A 16,198-nucleotide genomic window follows, 5' to 3' on the forward strand; every position below is an offset into this window, starting at 1 on the left:
AAGTGGCCTCTGAGAATGACACAGGTGCCTACATTTCTATTCCTGCACCCTGAGCTTGGCCAAGCTATCAGCATTTCTATGATCTCTTTTTCTTGCCTTTTGATACTTTAGATTTTGGAAAGGGTGCTCACACTTTTTATGAGCGGAGCATGATGGAAAGCATTTTCTCAAAGGTTGCTTTTACAACATCTAACCATGGATGAGAGTAGAGGAAGTTTCTATAGCTACTTCAAATTCATAATCACTCATTTTAAGGCCAAACGGGGTCATTAAGTTATCAAGCCTTGCCTTGTGCATGACATCGACTGCAACATTTTCCTCTGTATTCTTAAGCAGGATGAGGATTTTCACATTGACAACTGTGTAAAGTTTTATTCCTTGTTTTCTTTAATCGTCCATTATTTGTTCCACTCTGCAGCCTTTCTCTTTTCCATTCCTCTTTCCCTCTGCTTGTCAAGCAGAATTCTCTTTGTTCCCTCTCCTTAACAAGGATCATTTGCTACCACGGTGCCTTTGGCTGAGTCTCCATCTGCCTGATCTTTCTCCTCCAGAGACCTCCAGCACTTTCAAACTGCAGCTGAAAAAAGTTATTTCCATCTCTGCTTCTACCTCCCCCTGTCACTGACACCTCTTTATAGCGCACAGAGCTCCTACTGAGAGGTACAGGATGAATTCTGCACATGACACTAAATGAGACAATTTAACCTTAGATTTTTTTAAATAAACATTTTATCCCCAAATAGTCATGCCGTTATAAGTTCACTGAAAAACAGTTCAAATAATTAAATACAAAACTATGCAAAGACTGAACTATACATTTATTTTTGTGTACAGATTTCGCTCTTAATGTTTAATAATTTGTCTGTAATAATAAATATTTGACTGACAAATCAGTTTCTGCATAGCATTAAGGAATTTACATTCAAACTCAGTTTTAGGTGCAGAATCAAACATTCACTATCAATAAAGCTGCAGCAGTGTGTTAATGATGATATGCATTTAGGCTGTGTCTGAATGAGCAGCCATAGAAGACATTAAAATATTCAAAGAGAGCTCCAGTTTTTCATATGAATAGTTATGTTTTCTTTTTACAAGGAATGAAATGTGCTTCAGGTTGATTATTTCTGTATACCTGACTTCTATTTTTAACTGAAGCGTGTGTAAATGATTGGTTACAATGAGAGACATTACCTATGCTCATCCTACAACTATCCTATTGCTGATCGCACCTGGCAGCGTGTAGATGAAGAGCACGAGGAAGACAATGAGAATAAGCAGAATTATGCCGATGATGATGTACTTCTTGTAATTTCTCCAGATCAGGTGATACAAACACTTGAAAGGATTAACAAACCAAGAGAAGGATGTGTCTGGTCGGCTAAAGGGGAAGAAAGAAAAAGAGAAAAATTACATAAAGGCAGATTCAGCTATTTCCAAAGTTACCCCATTGCAAAACGTATACTTGAGTCTAAAAATGCCCTTTAACCCCTGGGAACCAACTAAAGAGTTCAGAGGGAACTTCCAGGGGTTTCACATCCCATTGGGTCACTCTTCTTCCATCTGTCCCTGAGCCAAAGCTCCGCACACCACTCAGTGAAATTCTGGTTCACACTTCAGAACTACTGCAATTTAAGGCAAGATGTGTGGTTCAAAATTATAGACAAGATCATGATAAATCATAAAGAGGAAATGCAGACATCTTGAACTTGAGTACAAAAGCTTTCTAATCATTACAAGGAATTTAGCATTGCAAAAGCAGTAATAAGCCACTACAAAAAAACCTGATTGCTTAGTGATAGTCACGGTGCAATAACAGACAAAGCCTGCTCAGGTCTGTCATATGGCCTGAAATGGCACAACTTCAGAAAGAAATTTAAAACAGGCCTCCTGAAGGCAGGAAATAAGATGAAACCCAAAATCTAGGTAGGTGTGCTGGGTACATAAGGAAGAGCCACCTTCTTCTGGTGGAGAATATCTGCACTCCACAATCCTAAGTTTTTTCCAAATGTTTCCTCATATTGTATTCTCCTCCGTGGCCAGAGTTTCTTCACACTGTACAGCAAAGCTGGCTGCATACAATGAGAAAAAACAACATTCTCCTTAGGAAAAACGTTGGTGTAGTCTCTCCTCCAGCATGCCACCAGCTTGGGAGGTCACTGTGCGTCTGACATCCACAGCCCTACCCCTGCGATGAGCTGAGGCAGCTTCTCTTGGCTTTGTGTGATGGGGTGACCTGACAAGTGTGGAGATGTGGAGCAACATTAACATCAGCAAAACTGGGTGCAGGTTGTCTTTCCTATCCAATATCACTGCAATTGTGCAGGTGGTACAGCAGTAAGAAGAATGAAACTAAGACTGAAGGTCACAAAAGCAACAGCCGTGTCTCATTCCAGAAAGCTGTTCAAGGAATTTAAGCAATGTCTCAGTTATCTGGAGAACTCAGCATGTGGAAGTGAACGCCAGTGTGACAGAAAGCCTGTAAATCTAAAAGGCCAACTGAGTATCTTTTAATTAAAGACCGTGTTTTATACTGAGGTGAAAATTACTCAGAAATAAATCAACAAATAAGCCCTCCAGGTTAAAAGGAATTATTTAAAAATGTATACTCTGAAGAGTAAAACTTACTGAATCACAGACTTGAGTAACAAAACCATTAGTCTGCATGTTCCAACTACTTAAAGGCTTTTCATAACCTTTTAAGACAGCGAAAAAAAAATCCAGACTGTTGCTCATTAATTTCTTTTCTTTGCAACGTAGGCAATAGAATTCAGAGCCAGTTACAGTAGCACATTTTTTATAATAGAGTGCATCTGAAAAAGCATCTTGTCTTGATCAGCAAAGATGAAGAGCTGCATAACCTCATGGTGCTTTGGTCAGCAGGAAATCATTCACTGCACCTTATTTCTCACTTGCTTGTTTGTCTTTAATTTCAAGATATTTAATCTTTTTCCACCTTTGCTCTGGTACATTAAAGAGTCTGCTCCTGTCTAGTGGGTCCTAGAATATACTTTTGGTTTTTAAATTATTTTGGTTTTTAATTTAAAAACTTAATTTCAGAGATATGGAGGTCCTGACACAAAGCTTCTTGAGATCCACTTCTTCCTGAAAAGAACTCATTTGAAGTGCAGAAGCAGTTATCTGTTATCTCTCAGCTGATTTTGACTACTCTGAATGTATGAACCACATATGAACCGCAGGGGCACTGAGCGGGTAAACTTTAATACCAGCTTTACAGAATTGAGGCATGCAGTGTCTTCAGCTATGAGCTTATTTTCTTTCCAGTGAGTGTCTAACTAAAATAGTATTTAATATCCACATTCTGATATTGCTTTAGTAACCTTAGGATTTATTTCATCTGACTTTAAAACGTCGGTCCACAGCATGGTCAGTCACGTGAGCTGTCTGTAGGAGGAGAAAAAGGACCTTTTGGAGGACAATCTTTCACAAGATCCCATCTTGAGATACCTGTGTTAGGTACATGAGCAGCTACAGAAGGAGCCTGAATTGCTTGCTTCTGAGATGGGTAATGTCAAGTGAGACTAGCACCAATCTAATTTTAATTTAATTGAGCCATACATCTTTATTAAGAGTAGAACTGAGTTAAGCCTTGTGATGTATTTCATCATAAAAATCTAGTTGTGTAGTTTCCCTGATTAGTCAGTACAAGATCCCTTGGTTTTGTGGCTTCTGTTTCAAAACACCTCCAGGCTGCCTGTGCAGCAGAAAAGGGGTCACCAGGCTAGTGGCACAACCTTTTGGCTCAACGGCACATTTGCAGATAAAATGACCTCGAGGTAAAAACAGAGGGAGCCCTGGAGCCCCAGGCTGTCTGGGGTGCATGGGATGGACCTGAAAAAACGAGAGGAAAATGAGATGGTGTCTTTGTGCATCCTGTTGACAACCTTCTGGAGGTGTTATCTTTCTATCACACACTGCACTCCCTCTTAAAAGTGCCCAGGCTGATTGCTTCCTACCAGACATATTTCAGAGCTATCCCAGGCCTCTCTTCTAAGACAGCGCTTTAGGTTCCAGTACTGGGAATTCTTCAGAAAGACATCTGTCAGGTATAGCTCATCCTACTTTTGGGTAAAGATGTTGGGTGAAATGATTGAATGAAGTCTTTCCAAGGCTAATTTTCAGTAAGTCTCTGATACCTATACTTTGCAGGCTGAATTTATACCCTTTCTAGGGACACTGTCAAGTCCAGCTTTATGCTGTTTTCTCCTTTTTTGTGTTTATCCTGAGATATATATCAAACCAACAAAATAAAACAAAGTGCAATGATTGCCATTATGGTTAGCAATTGATTTTTAGAAGCTTTGGTTGCAGGAAATATCAATTTCTGTCTCTTTTGTGTGTGTGTGTTTTGTTTGTTTGTTTTTTAATCTAGCTCATTACTTTAGTAGAACAAAGTATTTGAGCCAAAATAGATTAGAAGCAGAAATCTCAGCTGATAATATTTTTTAAATGTGACAAATACTGAAAGATAAAATGTTCCTTCTAGATTATCTGCCTTTGTTAAACCACTTAAAATTTCCTTGTTAAAAAGCCTTATGATGAAAAATAAGCATCTTCATTTTTTGATTATGAAGTACAAAAAAATTATAGCTGGATTTGTAAAAGCTGTATCATTCCTGTATGCCCCGATTTTCATATTATATGTGGCTTTACCTGCAAGAGATTAATTAAGGCAAAAATAACCAGATGTATGCAGAGGTCAGGTTTCTATGGATATGTAGCAACTAAGACACCTCTAAATATGTGCAGGTAATTCTTAGAATCACAGAATCATTTAGGTCAGAAAAACCTCCTAATATCATTGAGTCTAACCATAAGACTAACACACTAAACCATGTCCCTAAGCACCACGTCCACAAGCCTTTTAAATACCTAAAGGGATGGTGACTCAGCCACTTCCCTAGGCAGTCTGTTCCAGTGTTTCATAATCCTTTTGGTGAAGAATTTTTTCCTAATATCCGAAATTCTCATTTCTTAATACTAAAACTCTATCTCCTAATGGTCACCAAAAAAAAAGGTTGCAGGAAATAATTCATAGAGCCATTTTAAAGCATGTAAACATTAATGGCTTACAGTTATCCTGTTAATATAATAAATATCCTCCATCTATACATAAGTTTTGATGGTCTAAGAGGTTATCACATGCCTGGTCAGTTATGGAATGAGCCCACATGTGAACTATAGTTGAGAACAAATGAGCAGATTTATTTTAGCTTGCAGAGAAAGACATTTCAGCTAATCTGGAAGGTGCTGCCAGCTATGAGTGCCAGGAGCCAGCCCCATCAGGAGGAAGCCTGGTGATGCACAAGTTCACCAAATGTCCCACTCAAAGTTACAGTGGTAAAGAGGAGAAAAGCCAAGAAAGAGGCAAGGAGACCTGCTCTTCCCTGTCTCCTGCTGAACACCCCTTCCCCAGCTTGCTTAGTCAGTATGCTCCTACTCACTTGGGTTTTTCCAAGGGCTCAGGCTCCTTTCGAGCTTTGCCTACTGGATTCTTCTCAGCTTCTTCTGCTGTGACTAAGTGAAACTCAGCTTCCACTTTGCCCTGTGTCAGAGAGATTAAATGTAAGCATACAGTCCTGGCATATTATAGTTAAAACACAGCAGGATTCAGCTGGTGGAAAAATTATGAAACCAGCTGAGGATGAAGGAATTTAATTAAAGAAAATAAGATAAAGTCTTTTCAGATAAAGAGAAAACCCAAAGGAAAACCCAAGCATCAAATTCCTGACTTGTGCTCAGGGACTGCAAGGAAAGAGAGGCAGTATGTTTTTCTCCAGACCCATACATATCTTTTCTCCTTCCTAAATTACAACATAATTCACCTGAGCAGAGCTGTCTTCTATCTAGCACACATCCTGGCACAGCTCAACAGTCGAACTGGAAGCTGTGCTGCTGTTTGGACAAGGTACAGTCCATCAATGGGAGGAAATTCAGCCAGACATCAGTGCTGGAGCAGTTGAGCTGTGGGGTCTGAGCTTGCAAAAGAAAAATGGCTAGAAATAAGATCTGTGTGCAGAAAATGCCATGTAGTTTTAGGGCTCTGTTCAGGCTAAAAGAATGGGAGTCTCACAGTGAATTCAGAGTTAATTTTCTTGATGGATAGCCAGAAGATGGTACTCAGAGCTGTGACAAAAGGGCAAATTTGTTCAGCACTGACTTACCAATAATACATAGAATTCAAAAAAGTAATAAGGGAATATAACTGCTGCTTTATTGCTTTTTTTTCATTGTGGCAAGCCATTAAAACTTGTTGAGTGGCCAATCAAATATTAGCATTGATAAAAGATCATGCCAGTTACACCCTGCAGTAGAAACATGTCATCTGCTTTATGTTCTGTTTCCTGTAGACATGCCCCAGAGACCACGTGCAGAGTTAATTACTGGGGTTCGTACTTCATGCCTAGATACACACACCGCACCCAAGTAGCAGAGGAGCAGAGCTGTCTTCCATGTGCACTGAGGAACCCTGTGCCTCTGTGACAGTACAAAGGAGCCTCTAAGAGGGGGGTAAAGGAGAAGTTTTGTTTAACACTTAAAATGCCAGTGTTGCTCCAGATTATGCACAGAAAGCAATACAACATTATGAAGAGAAGCTGCAGGCAGAAAATACTGAGATAAATGGCTAGGTACACACTGAGTGAGATTTACACTCTGCTGCCAGACTTGTTAAGTTAGAGGCTTTGGGTAAATGAAAATTTGTGTGTCAGAATTTCTGTTCTTTTTAAGGGGATACTTCTAACTTAACAAGTCTTGTAGAGTTTGGGGGAAACTGCCATTATCCATTGCATTCCTTTATATCAATTGTATCCTGCCACTAAACTAAAAAAATCCTGGCTTAATGGACACGCTTCAATAGGAAGCACTCCTTCTGCTTGATACATGTCACTAGCAAGGAGTATAATGGCAGACTCCAAAATCAGTTCCTTCACGCTGTTTTGTTTGTTTGTTTGTTTCCTCAAGTGAGAAATAAATAGAAATAAATAAGTAAATAAGAGGGTGAGATTCCTCCCAGGATTTCCTCAACTGACATAAAGTTGGCTGAAAACACCTGATTTTCCACTCTACCCATCCAGCGTGCTGGGAGATGAACAGTGGAAGAAAGCAAAGAAAAAGTATAAAGTTCTCTCATGGCTTGGGATTATCTGAACCAAGTATATGTGGGATCACTGAAGACTTTGGGCGAGTCCTATGGCTGTGATGGTTGCTCTTTAGAGGCCATATCCAACACTAGCATCTGACTGTGCCAGGATCTCAGCAGAGCACATCAGTCCCAGAGAAAAACTGTTCATCTGTAGTGCATTTCCTACCGTGAGCTCCCCAGCCTTGACAAAAGGCCACCAGCCTCTGACACGCTTCTGCTGAAAGATGGAGATCTTGTTTTCTTCACTTGCTGCCACAACCATGCCCAGGTCACAGCTCTTGGCTGTCTTTGCTGCTCGAGGGAAGCCATTCAGGTTCAGTTCAAGAGTGCCTGGAGAGAGAAGTGACGTGACAACACTCAGACAAAGTGACCAGACAGACATGAAGGAATTCAAACAGAAACTTCCAGATAGACACATGGAGCAATGCAGCAGCTTGGGCTCAAGCTTCGTAGCTGGGGATCTCTCTGCACTGTCAGTCATCCATTTGTATCACCCTGGCATTGTCTTAGAGGAGTTCCTAAATATTCCCTCTCCAATAAAAGTAGAAGTTTGCAATGTGGTGCTTCAGAGAAAGACAAGCAAATGTTGGGTCTCAGATACCACTTTGTACATACCTCCACAAAATGCAGGTCTGTCGAGACCTCAGGTGAAGTAAAGGCAGATCCATTGCATACTTACCCAAGAAGTCATCTGAAGAGAGTCTTTCGAAGTCCCACACCTGTAGCACCAGCTCAGCTGGTATCTTGCGCTCTGTCTTTTCCAAAGAAAATATGTTTTCTCTTTTACTAACCACCATTTGTTTCTCTGCTGGGAGGTAGTGGAATGGGAACACAAAGCGCCAGTTGAAGTTGCCCTCTCCTGTCAAGGAGTTGTAATGTACATCTGTCTCCTGCTTGTCCTCTTCCAGGCCCTTTATCCACCTATGGCAAGCACATAGTGGAAAACATTGCCATCACCAGAGGAGCTGGAGTTGCAGTTGTCACTATTAGGTTACAGGTATGATCATTTACTAATTCCTCCCTAATCAGTAGGAGGTAACACGCCGTTCAGGACTGTGACATGCAGTGACAGCCATGGCTTGGGGATCTCAGCTGCCTCCCAGCCATGGCACCGGCTGCAGCAATGGACAGTGTTGATCAAACGTTGAGTGTCAGAATGTAATTTTTATTTAGATAAGACTCCAAAATATCAGCTGGCCATTTACTATTGGTAAGACACCTATAGTGTTTTGGACAGGCATCAGTCATTTATCCACTATTAATCACCTTGCATTCATATGGTGCTACACTAATAAATTCTGTGTCAATGTTCCAAGGCTGATTTAAGTGCTCAGTATTAGGGTCTAAATTGTTTGGAGTTGCTGTTTGAGAGTATAAACATGGCATAAGTATGGCGGGAGAAGTCCCTTTGTTTTTTCTTGTGATTTCCTCTTGGTTTCTGCTACAGAGTGCACAACATTTGATGTGCAATGCCACGGCACAAACCTGCACTTTCCTAAACATAATCTTCTCTTCTGAAGAGCTCTATCGAGGTAATGATCCAGCTAGGCATATTTTAGTTCTGAAGATGATTTATCACAGCTTGAGTAAAGATTAGCATTTTTGCACTGCATCCAAAGATTGGCCTCTCCCCTGCAAGCCCCATTATTTCAAAAAGGAATAGAGAAAATCAGTAACAATCCCAAGAATGGCACTGCCCCCAGTGCAAATCCATGCCTGTTGATGGATTCAGTGCTACATGCACTGTCTGAATATAATGAGATTTATGTCTTCATCATTAAGGCACAGAAGCAAAAGTTACCCGCTCTTGGCTTTGCCTGTCAGACCACTCTGGCATTGATAGCGATGTTATCACACGGCTCAGCACAAAGGCTGGATCCCTGTTTATTTCTTCAATTTTGTGCTCTCAGGGCTATTCTGCTGCTGCTCTGAACACGTTAGCTTATTGCTGAGTTGGATATATCTGTGTGAACACTGGTGATTTCAGAGTAGCTCCTCTCAAAGAACTGCAAGGAGAGGTTTGCTCGGCCAGTGTGTGCAACAGCTGCACTTGCAGAACACTGGAGGTCATATGGTTGCATTAATGTGAGCTAATGTCACCCACTCCAAAGGAGTGGTGCCACCCCTGGTACTCCACACAGGTTGGTCAGAGCTAACACAGGTTTCCCTGGTACAGTGCATGTAGATGTGCCCTACACAGGATTAAGAGCTGCTACCAGACTGCCCCATCCTTATGTTTACTTGGATTTCTTCTTATGTTTGCATGACTTTCAGAATCTGCAAAGTGGAAAATATTCTCCCTTTCCTGCTCCATCAGTCTCAGTACTTCACCCTCCAGCTTCTTGCATTTGGTCATCAGCAATGCTGCAGCAGATTTTTAGGTAAATTCATTTTCCCATTTGCCTAGCACTCTACAAATTCAGATTTTTCCAGGACTCCACAATGACACAATTCATAACAATTCATATTAGCATAATAATCTCAATCTAGTAGTGAAACACACCAAGAAATCCAAGACCAGCCTTGCACCTGAGATTTCCAATACTTCCCACCACCATGTATGCCGTAATTTCCCCCACCCGTCTCTGGTACCTGCATTCAATTTCTGCTCAGAAGCAGAAAGTGCAAAGCAGTATTCCAAAACAAGCAAGTTTAAGAGGTAACTTGCCACAGTCTCAGGAAAGAGCTGGTTTGAGTGTCAAGCTTCCCTTTTGCTCGCTCTCTTTTCATTGTTTTTATATGATTTATATGACTATCCCAGTAACATCTGCAAAGCTGTGACAGATATTTTGTCTGCAGCAGAAAGGAGATGGAGAGAGAAAGTGCCCATGTGATGTTCTACCCAGCATGGCCAACGGTCATTCACCCACACACCCTCCCCACATAAGGTTAGAAAATAATTCACAGTATCACAGTATCACAGTATGTTTGGGATTGGAAGGGACCTCAAAAGATCATCTAGTCCAATCCCCCTGCTGGAGCAGGAACGCCTAGGTGAGGTCGCACAGGAATGTGTCCAGGCGGGCTTTGAATGTCTCCAGAGAAGGAGACTCCACAACCTCCCTGGGCAGCCTGTTCCAGTGCTCTGTTACCCTCACTGAGAAGAAGTTCTTTCTCAAATTTAAGTGGAACCTCTTGTGTTCCAGCTTGATCCCATTGCCCCTTGTCCTATCATTGTTTGCCACTGAGAAGAGCCTGACTCCATCCTCATGGCACTCACCCTTTATATATTTATAAACATTAATAAGGTCACCCCTCAGTCTCCTCTTCTCCAAACTAAAGAGCCCCAGCTCCCTCAGCCTTTCTTCATAAGGGAGATGCTCCACTCCCTTAATCATCTTTGTTGCCCTACGCTGGACCCTCTCCAGCAGTTCCCTGTCCTTCTTGAACTGAGGGGCCCAGAACTGGACACAATATTCCAGATGGGGTCTCACCAGGGCGGAGTAGAGGGGAAGGAGGACCTCTCTCGATCTACTGACCACCCCCCTTGTAATACACCCAAGGATGCCATTGGCCTTCCTGGCCACAAGGGCACAGTGCTGGCTCATGGTCATCCTGTTGTCCACCAGGACCCCCAGGTCCCTTTCCCCTACACTGCTCTCTAATAGGTCATGCCCCAACCTATACTGGAACTTGGGATTGTTCCTGCCCAGATGCAGGACTCTAGAAACAGCCTGGAAAACACCTGCTTTTTTTCTCTTTAATGTGCTTATAGTTTCCTTTTCTCTGATTATGTAAAACATCTCTGCATCTCTGTAAACTCTTACATTTCAAGTTCTGTAAGTGTTCAATCTCTGCTCTCTAAATTGTGGGCTTGGTTCTCTTCTTGTGTCATCTCTGCCTGAGCAGGAAGTAACGACTGGTGTCATTTTACAGTTATTTGATTTTAAGAGGAAAAAAGAAACAAAACAAGACAAAGAAGCAGTATCCAATACAGATGAGTAATTTGGGCAGGCATTTAAAAGCAAAGTGCCAAGGTCACATGAAACACCTTATTGAATATTCTCACAACATAATCTTTTCGGATGATTTTTGAATGAAATGTTACATATTCTTTTGAAGCCAAGTCCTTCAGAACTTACCCTTTTACATAGATATCACTTGATTTTTGCCCTGTAAAGATATTTTCATCTTCTAGAATTACATCCTCTGTATTCCAGATTATTACCCTCAGTTCATAGCTGAAAAAGAAAAGAAAGCAGGCCTGTGTATACTCAAGCTCTGGTCAGACACTAATGTAAACCTCTACCAAATCATGCTTGTATAAAGTGAAAAATGTTGTATTTGTGCAAAACTCTTAAAATAGCATCAGCCTCAGGTCTCTTCTGTTTACAAAAGTCCAGTTATAGTGTGGGGATGGTGCCTCCTCTCGGCTTTCAGAGCGTGCTGGACAACAATGGCGTCACTGCCAGCTTCAATGGAATGAAAAATTCCTTGCTTTTTATGTGCCTGTTCCTTTTCAATTCTTATCACAAAAATGCTGCAGGGAAACAAGGCAAAGTTGATTTGAACAACATCATCAGAACAGTCTCCAAAACAGTGAGCAGCTTGCTAATAAAAAAACAGAGCTCCCTTGGAAGCGCTTTTCAGAAGAAATACCTAAAAACATTGTATTTGGTGAAATCTGGTGCATTAAAAGGAAAGAGGAGCATTGTTTAGTGATATTGTCATTTAAGCAAGCGCAATCACCCTTAGAAACAGCAGTAAAAGGAATTAAAGCTTTCCCATCCTTTCCACTCCCTATATATAGACATTTATGGTGGCCTTCCAAAGCTCTGGAACCTTGAACTGAAATACCAGTGTTGCAGGTAACATAAAAAACTGATACTCAAAAATGTAGGTATGCTCTGAGTCATTGCATGAACTGCAAAGAAACAAACAAATAAATAAATAAGAAACAACAACATGCACCAGCATGATCTTTCTGATATGACGTTGTCTTGGAAATAGCCTCAATCTCAGGTGTGAAACAGTTTACCCCAGAAGTTATCAGATACCCTAGGTCATGAAGCTCTCAAAATGTCAACCATGGAAACCAAACCTCTGTGCTAGCCAAAGAAACTTTCATCTGCAATGTTCTGTCAGATCCTTGTTCAGTTAAAGATCATCAACAAGAAACATTTTCAGAAAGTGTTTGAAGTCTTATGGAGCCTGGAGCCTGTTTTGCTGCAGCAAATATGCATTTCTCAGCAAAATGTGTAACTTGTGTTTGCATAATTACTTTCTTTTTCATAATTAATGGTTCAACAGGATTTGTCCCTGCTTTTGCAGACTACAAAAATGGTAGCAGCAATTTGGTTTTCTGAATATAATTAGTTTTAAATCTTTTTGGAGTGGAAAATGCTTATTTTTAAGGAAATTTATATACAGAAAGTTCTGGTTTGATTTTTTGTCAGATCTTGGATTTTGTAAAAGTAAAGGAAAAGAAACAAGTTTTTATTACATTGTTTCTTATTCAAACAGAAATAATACAGGAATAGTACCTGATGCTGTTTCAGACATAAAATTCTCAGGAAAGGCCTTGCTAAAATACTGGAATAAAGTTGATAAAGAGTGGGCTGAGAAGTCTGTTGCTTATTTTTGTGTTTCATTTACAAACATTCAATTAGCTTGAAGAACTATGTGTACTGTCACATAAAAAGCAGAATGAGCATCTGTGTGAGATTCAAGAGAAAAATTTTTCTGATGTGTCTCTTCTATCTGTTGCTGCTTTATGTGTTCTTGATCTTATCTTTGAATGCACTACTGGAGTCCAATAGGTGTAATACTATTACATCAGATTAAAGATCTCAACCAGGGACAAGCAAGTTATCCAGCTGAAAGAGCCAGTGAAACCAGAATTACTTCTTTTAACTCAACAAGTGGAAGATAAATCAGAATTACTAAGGGACTCTTGCCTCTAGGCACCTGCAATCTCTATCTGAACAAGGGATATCTTTCTAAAAGAGGTGTCAGATAGCTCGTGATGAAAAAATCACCAGCAGTTCTTGGAGTTGTTTAATGGATGCCAAAAAAGATGCTCTCTTTTGACTTGAAGTTGTGTGAACCTAAGAAAACTTTTCTCAGCATCACAGAAGTTTGTTGCGATAGTTGTTTTTATAGTTCTTTCCAGACACTTAAGAAATACTCAGTCTTTGGAGACTTATTACCCTTTGGGTTTTCTTGGTGAAATGTCCACTGGGGGTCCTGGCAGGGGCATATCTTTAGGAAACATGTCCACCCACATCTGTACACGACCCTTGAAAATAAAGAAACAAATATATCTGTAACCCTATTTTAGAGAGACTTTTAAAGCCTTTAAATGTAGTTCTGACATCCAAACCCACCACTTCCTCTATAAACATCAAGCAGCTCACTATCCTATAACTATGATTTAATCTATAAACTTACTATGCAATGTATTTTATTTTCACACACATATTCTATCAAACTCTCAAGAATTTGGTAAAGCTGAAAATGAACTCAAACATTGGCAACTTCAAAATAAAATCCATATAAATTAGTACATTATGAAAGGGAAACTAAAGAACCAAAGCCCAAATACAAGCAGAGTTTGTGTTAACTTATTAAAGTATTTATAAGAATTAAAATATTCTGTCACACCTTGTGTGGTTACTGCGTATTTAGGTAACTGGCTGTACACGTACATGTGTGACAATTGTGAGGTTGATACTGTACAAACTCTTATGGATGCTGTGTTTGCAGTTTTGCAGGTACAAATAGAAACCACAGCCACTTGAGGAAAGGAAAACTGCTCCTGAGTCTACCATCACCACCATCTGTGAGCTGGTCTACCTGCTCCATGCCAGGCTTATCCTTATGGTAGAGAGGCCGAGTCTCAATGTGCTCTGGGACCAGTTTGTATCCAGCTCCAGGGATTTCTTCCCAAGCACGTAAAACCTTTAAGGAGAGATGCTCATATGATTCAACTGGCTCCTCTATAGGAAAGAATAAAACAAAAAGAACAAAGAGAGCTGAATTATAATGTTGAACCCCTTGGTAATGTGTTCCATTAATTATTGAAGACGGTCATTAAAAATATGTCTGAGTTAAAAGGAAGGTTTTATGTATCCCAGCTATGTAAAGAAGGGTCTTGAAATGCATTAAATTATTGTAAATAAGGGTACCCACTAGGGTCACTAGATGATTAGCACTTAGGCAGTATTTTATCTATAAAACACAGATACTCATTTCACTATTACAGCAGCAGTTTCTAAGATGAAGATGGAAGAAACCTGTGAACTACTCCTTTTACGGAAAACTGCAAATGTGAGGCTTTTTTACAGTTCGTTAAAGACAGGGAGACCTGAATTTTGATGGAGCTGACATAAAATAGGCACTAGGAATAATATCTACACTTCACTTTGCCTTGTGATGGGAACAGCAAAGACCCTCCTGGAGAACCGAATCACACCTGAAGTGAAGAGAGCTGGGGTCCATGAGCAAGAACATGTCACATCCTGACCAGCTGAGGTTGGCCACTGGAAGAAGGGAGACCCCAGAGAACGGCACCTCAAGGGAGGACCACCATAATATTGAAGGTAGGGTAAGTACCAGAAAGCAGACCAAGTCTTTGGGGCTGTTGAGCTTCTCTTTCCTCCCTTTTTGTGTGTGCTCCACACAAAAGAAACCCAGACTTTTGAAGAGGGATGTCTCCTAGATTAGAATTACCCAAGTGAGAAGAAAGTTAAGACTTCTGTCAGCAAACATTTATCAGTTTTCCTACGGTGTTGCTATCTTGGAGTTGCTGGTAGAAGATAAAAGATTTGTTTGGGATTTAAACAGTAGGTATCAGAGAGGCTCAGAGAGGGAGGAAGGGTGACCCTCTGGTTATGAGTCCTAGGTTTCTCTTGTGGACTGACATGGGTTTGAGATGTGGTGTATTTAATCTAATTTTAGCCAGCTAAAAGTAAGGTCTTTAGCCTGAGCTACTCAGTCAGGGAGCCTCAATAGCAAGGACATATTGTCCCATGATAAGCCATATATTCTCTCAGGCATCTTTCTAAAGATTGCTTTCATCCTCCGAAGATGTGTATTTCTTCCCGTTGGCTACAGGTAGTCCTAGACTACCTGGGCATATTGATCAGGTAGTTGGATTGGATGATTGCTGTAGATGCCTTCCAACTGAACTATTCTATTCTACTCCTATTCTATTCTATTTCTATTCTATTCTATTCTATTCTATTCTATTCTATTCTATTCTATTCTATTCTATTCTATTCTATTCTATTCTATTCTATTCTATTCTATTCTATTCCATTCCATTCCATTCCATTCCATTCCATTCCATTCCATTCCATTCCATTCCATTCCATTCCATGCTATTCTTCTATTCTGCTACATTGCATTACATTCTTCTATGCTCCTAAAGCAAAGATAAACTGTTATTACCCTTGCAATATAAAGCTGAATATAGCCCCCTGTGAGAGTCGATCCGAAGATGGAGCAGTATTTGCCTGAACATCACCATCAAGAACTTAGAGAACTGAAGCTGAGACCAGAAGAACAGACGGACAATGAATTGGAGAGAGGCCCGAGGAGAAGCATTGTGTTGCACTGTTTCTCCGATTCGGGGGGGGGCTGCTACTAACAATGGCTGGTGTGTGGACTTTGCCTGCTGCTTCAGCCAAACGAGCCCCAGCCTCCTGAAAGTGATTGTTATGAGGGTCTCTTTGACCCAGGGACAATAGCTGCCGTCCAGAAGATGTGTTCTCACCTGCAGCCTCAGTTACACGTGTCCCACACCTGCTCCCCCAAACAATGGCCAACGAAAAGGAGCATGCCCAGAAGCTCGCCAAGGGTCCTGAGGTTACCCAATGGACCAGAGAAAGACCCCTGAATGCTGGACACGTAAGCATTGGCAAAAGAAAGCGTGAATCTTTCGAGCCTGCGCAGTATGAGCCTGGGTTGCGAGACTGACCTAAAACAATGGGAACAAGGCGGGGTGAAGAAGCACAAAAGGTGACTCCAGAATGGACACCGTTGAAGATCTTCCCACCAGAGGATCCCAAACCACGACAGAGGACCGGCAGGACT

The 16,198-nt window shown here is 40.8% G+C and overlaps 1 protein-coding gene across 3 annotated transcripts in view; it reads right to left on the minus strand.

Moving 5' to 3' along the window:
* Positions 1–1,197: 1,197 nt before the first annotated feature.
* The window catches only part of FER1L6 (fer-1 like family member 6), a 73,722-nt gene continuing 58,721 nt past the window's right edge, over positions 1,198–16,198 (minus strand). For all 3 annotated transcript variants that reach the window (XM_065831418.1, XM_065831416.1, XM_065831415.1), the window contains exons 34-40: positions 13,958–14,100; positions 13,312–13,400; positions 11,245–11,343; positions 7,842–8,083; positions 7,329–7,492; positions 5,463–5,563; positions 1,198–1,378 (exon numbers count right to left, since the gene is read on the minus strand). In XM_065831418.1, coding sequence (XP_065687490.1) covers positions 1,198–1,378; positions 5,463–5,563; positions 7,329–7,492; positions 7,842–8,083; positions 11,245–11,343; positions 13,312–13,400; positions 13,958–14,100 — 1,019 coding nt within the window. The remainder of the gene's footprint in view (positions 1,379–5,462; positions 5,564–7,328; positions 7,493–7,841; positions 8,084–11,244; positions 11,344–13,311; positions 13,401–13,957; positions 14,101–16,198) is intronic.

Source organism: Patagioenas fasciata, chromosome 2 (genome assembly GCF_037038585.1).
Source record: "Patagioenas fasciata isolate bPatFas1 chromosome 2, bPatFas1.hap1, whole genome shotgun sequence".
Taxonomy (NCBI): domain Eukaryota; kingdom Metazoa; phylum Chordata; class Aves; order Columbiformes; family Columbidae; genus Patagioenas; species Patagioenas fasciata.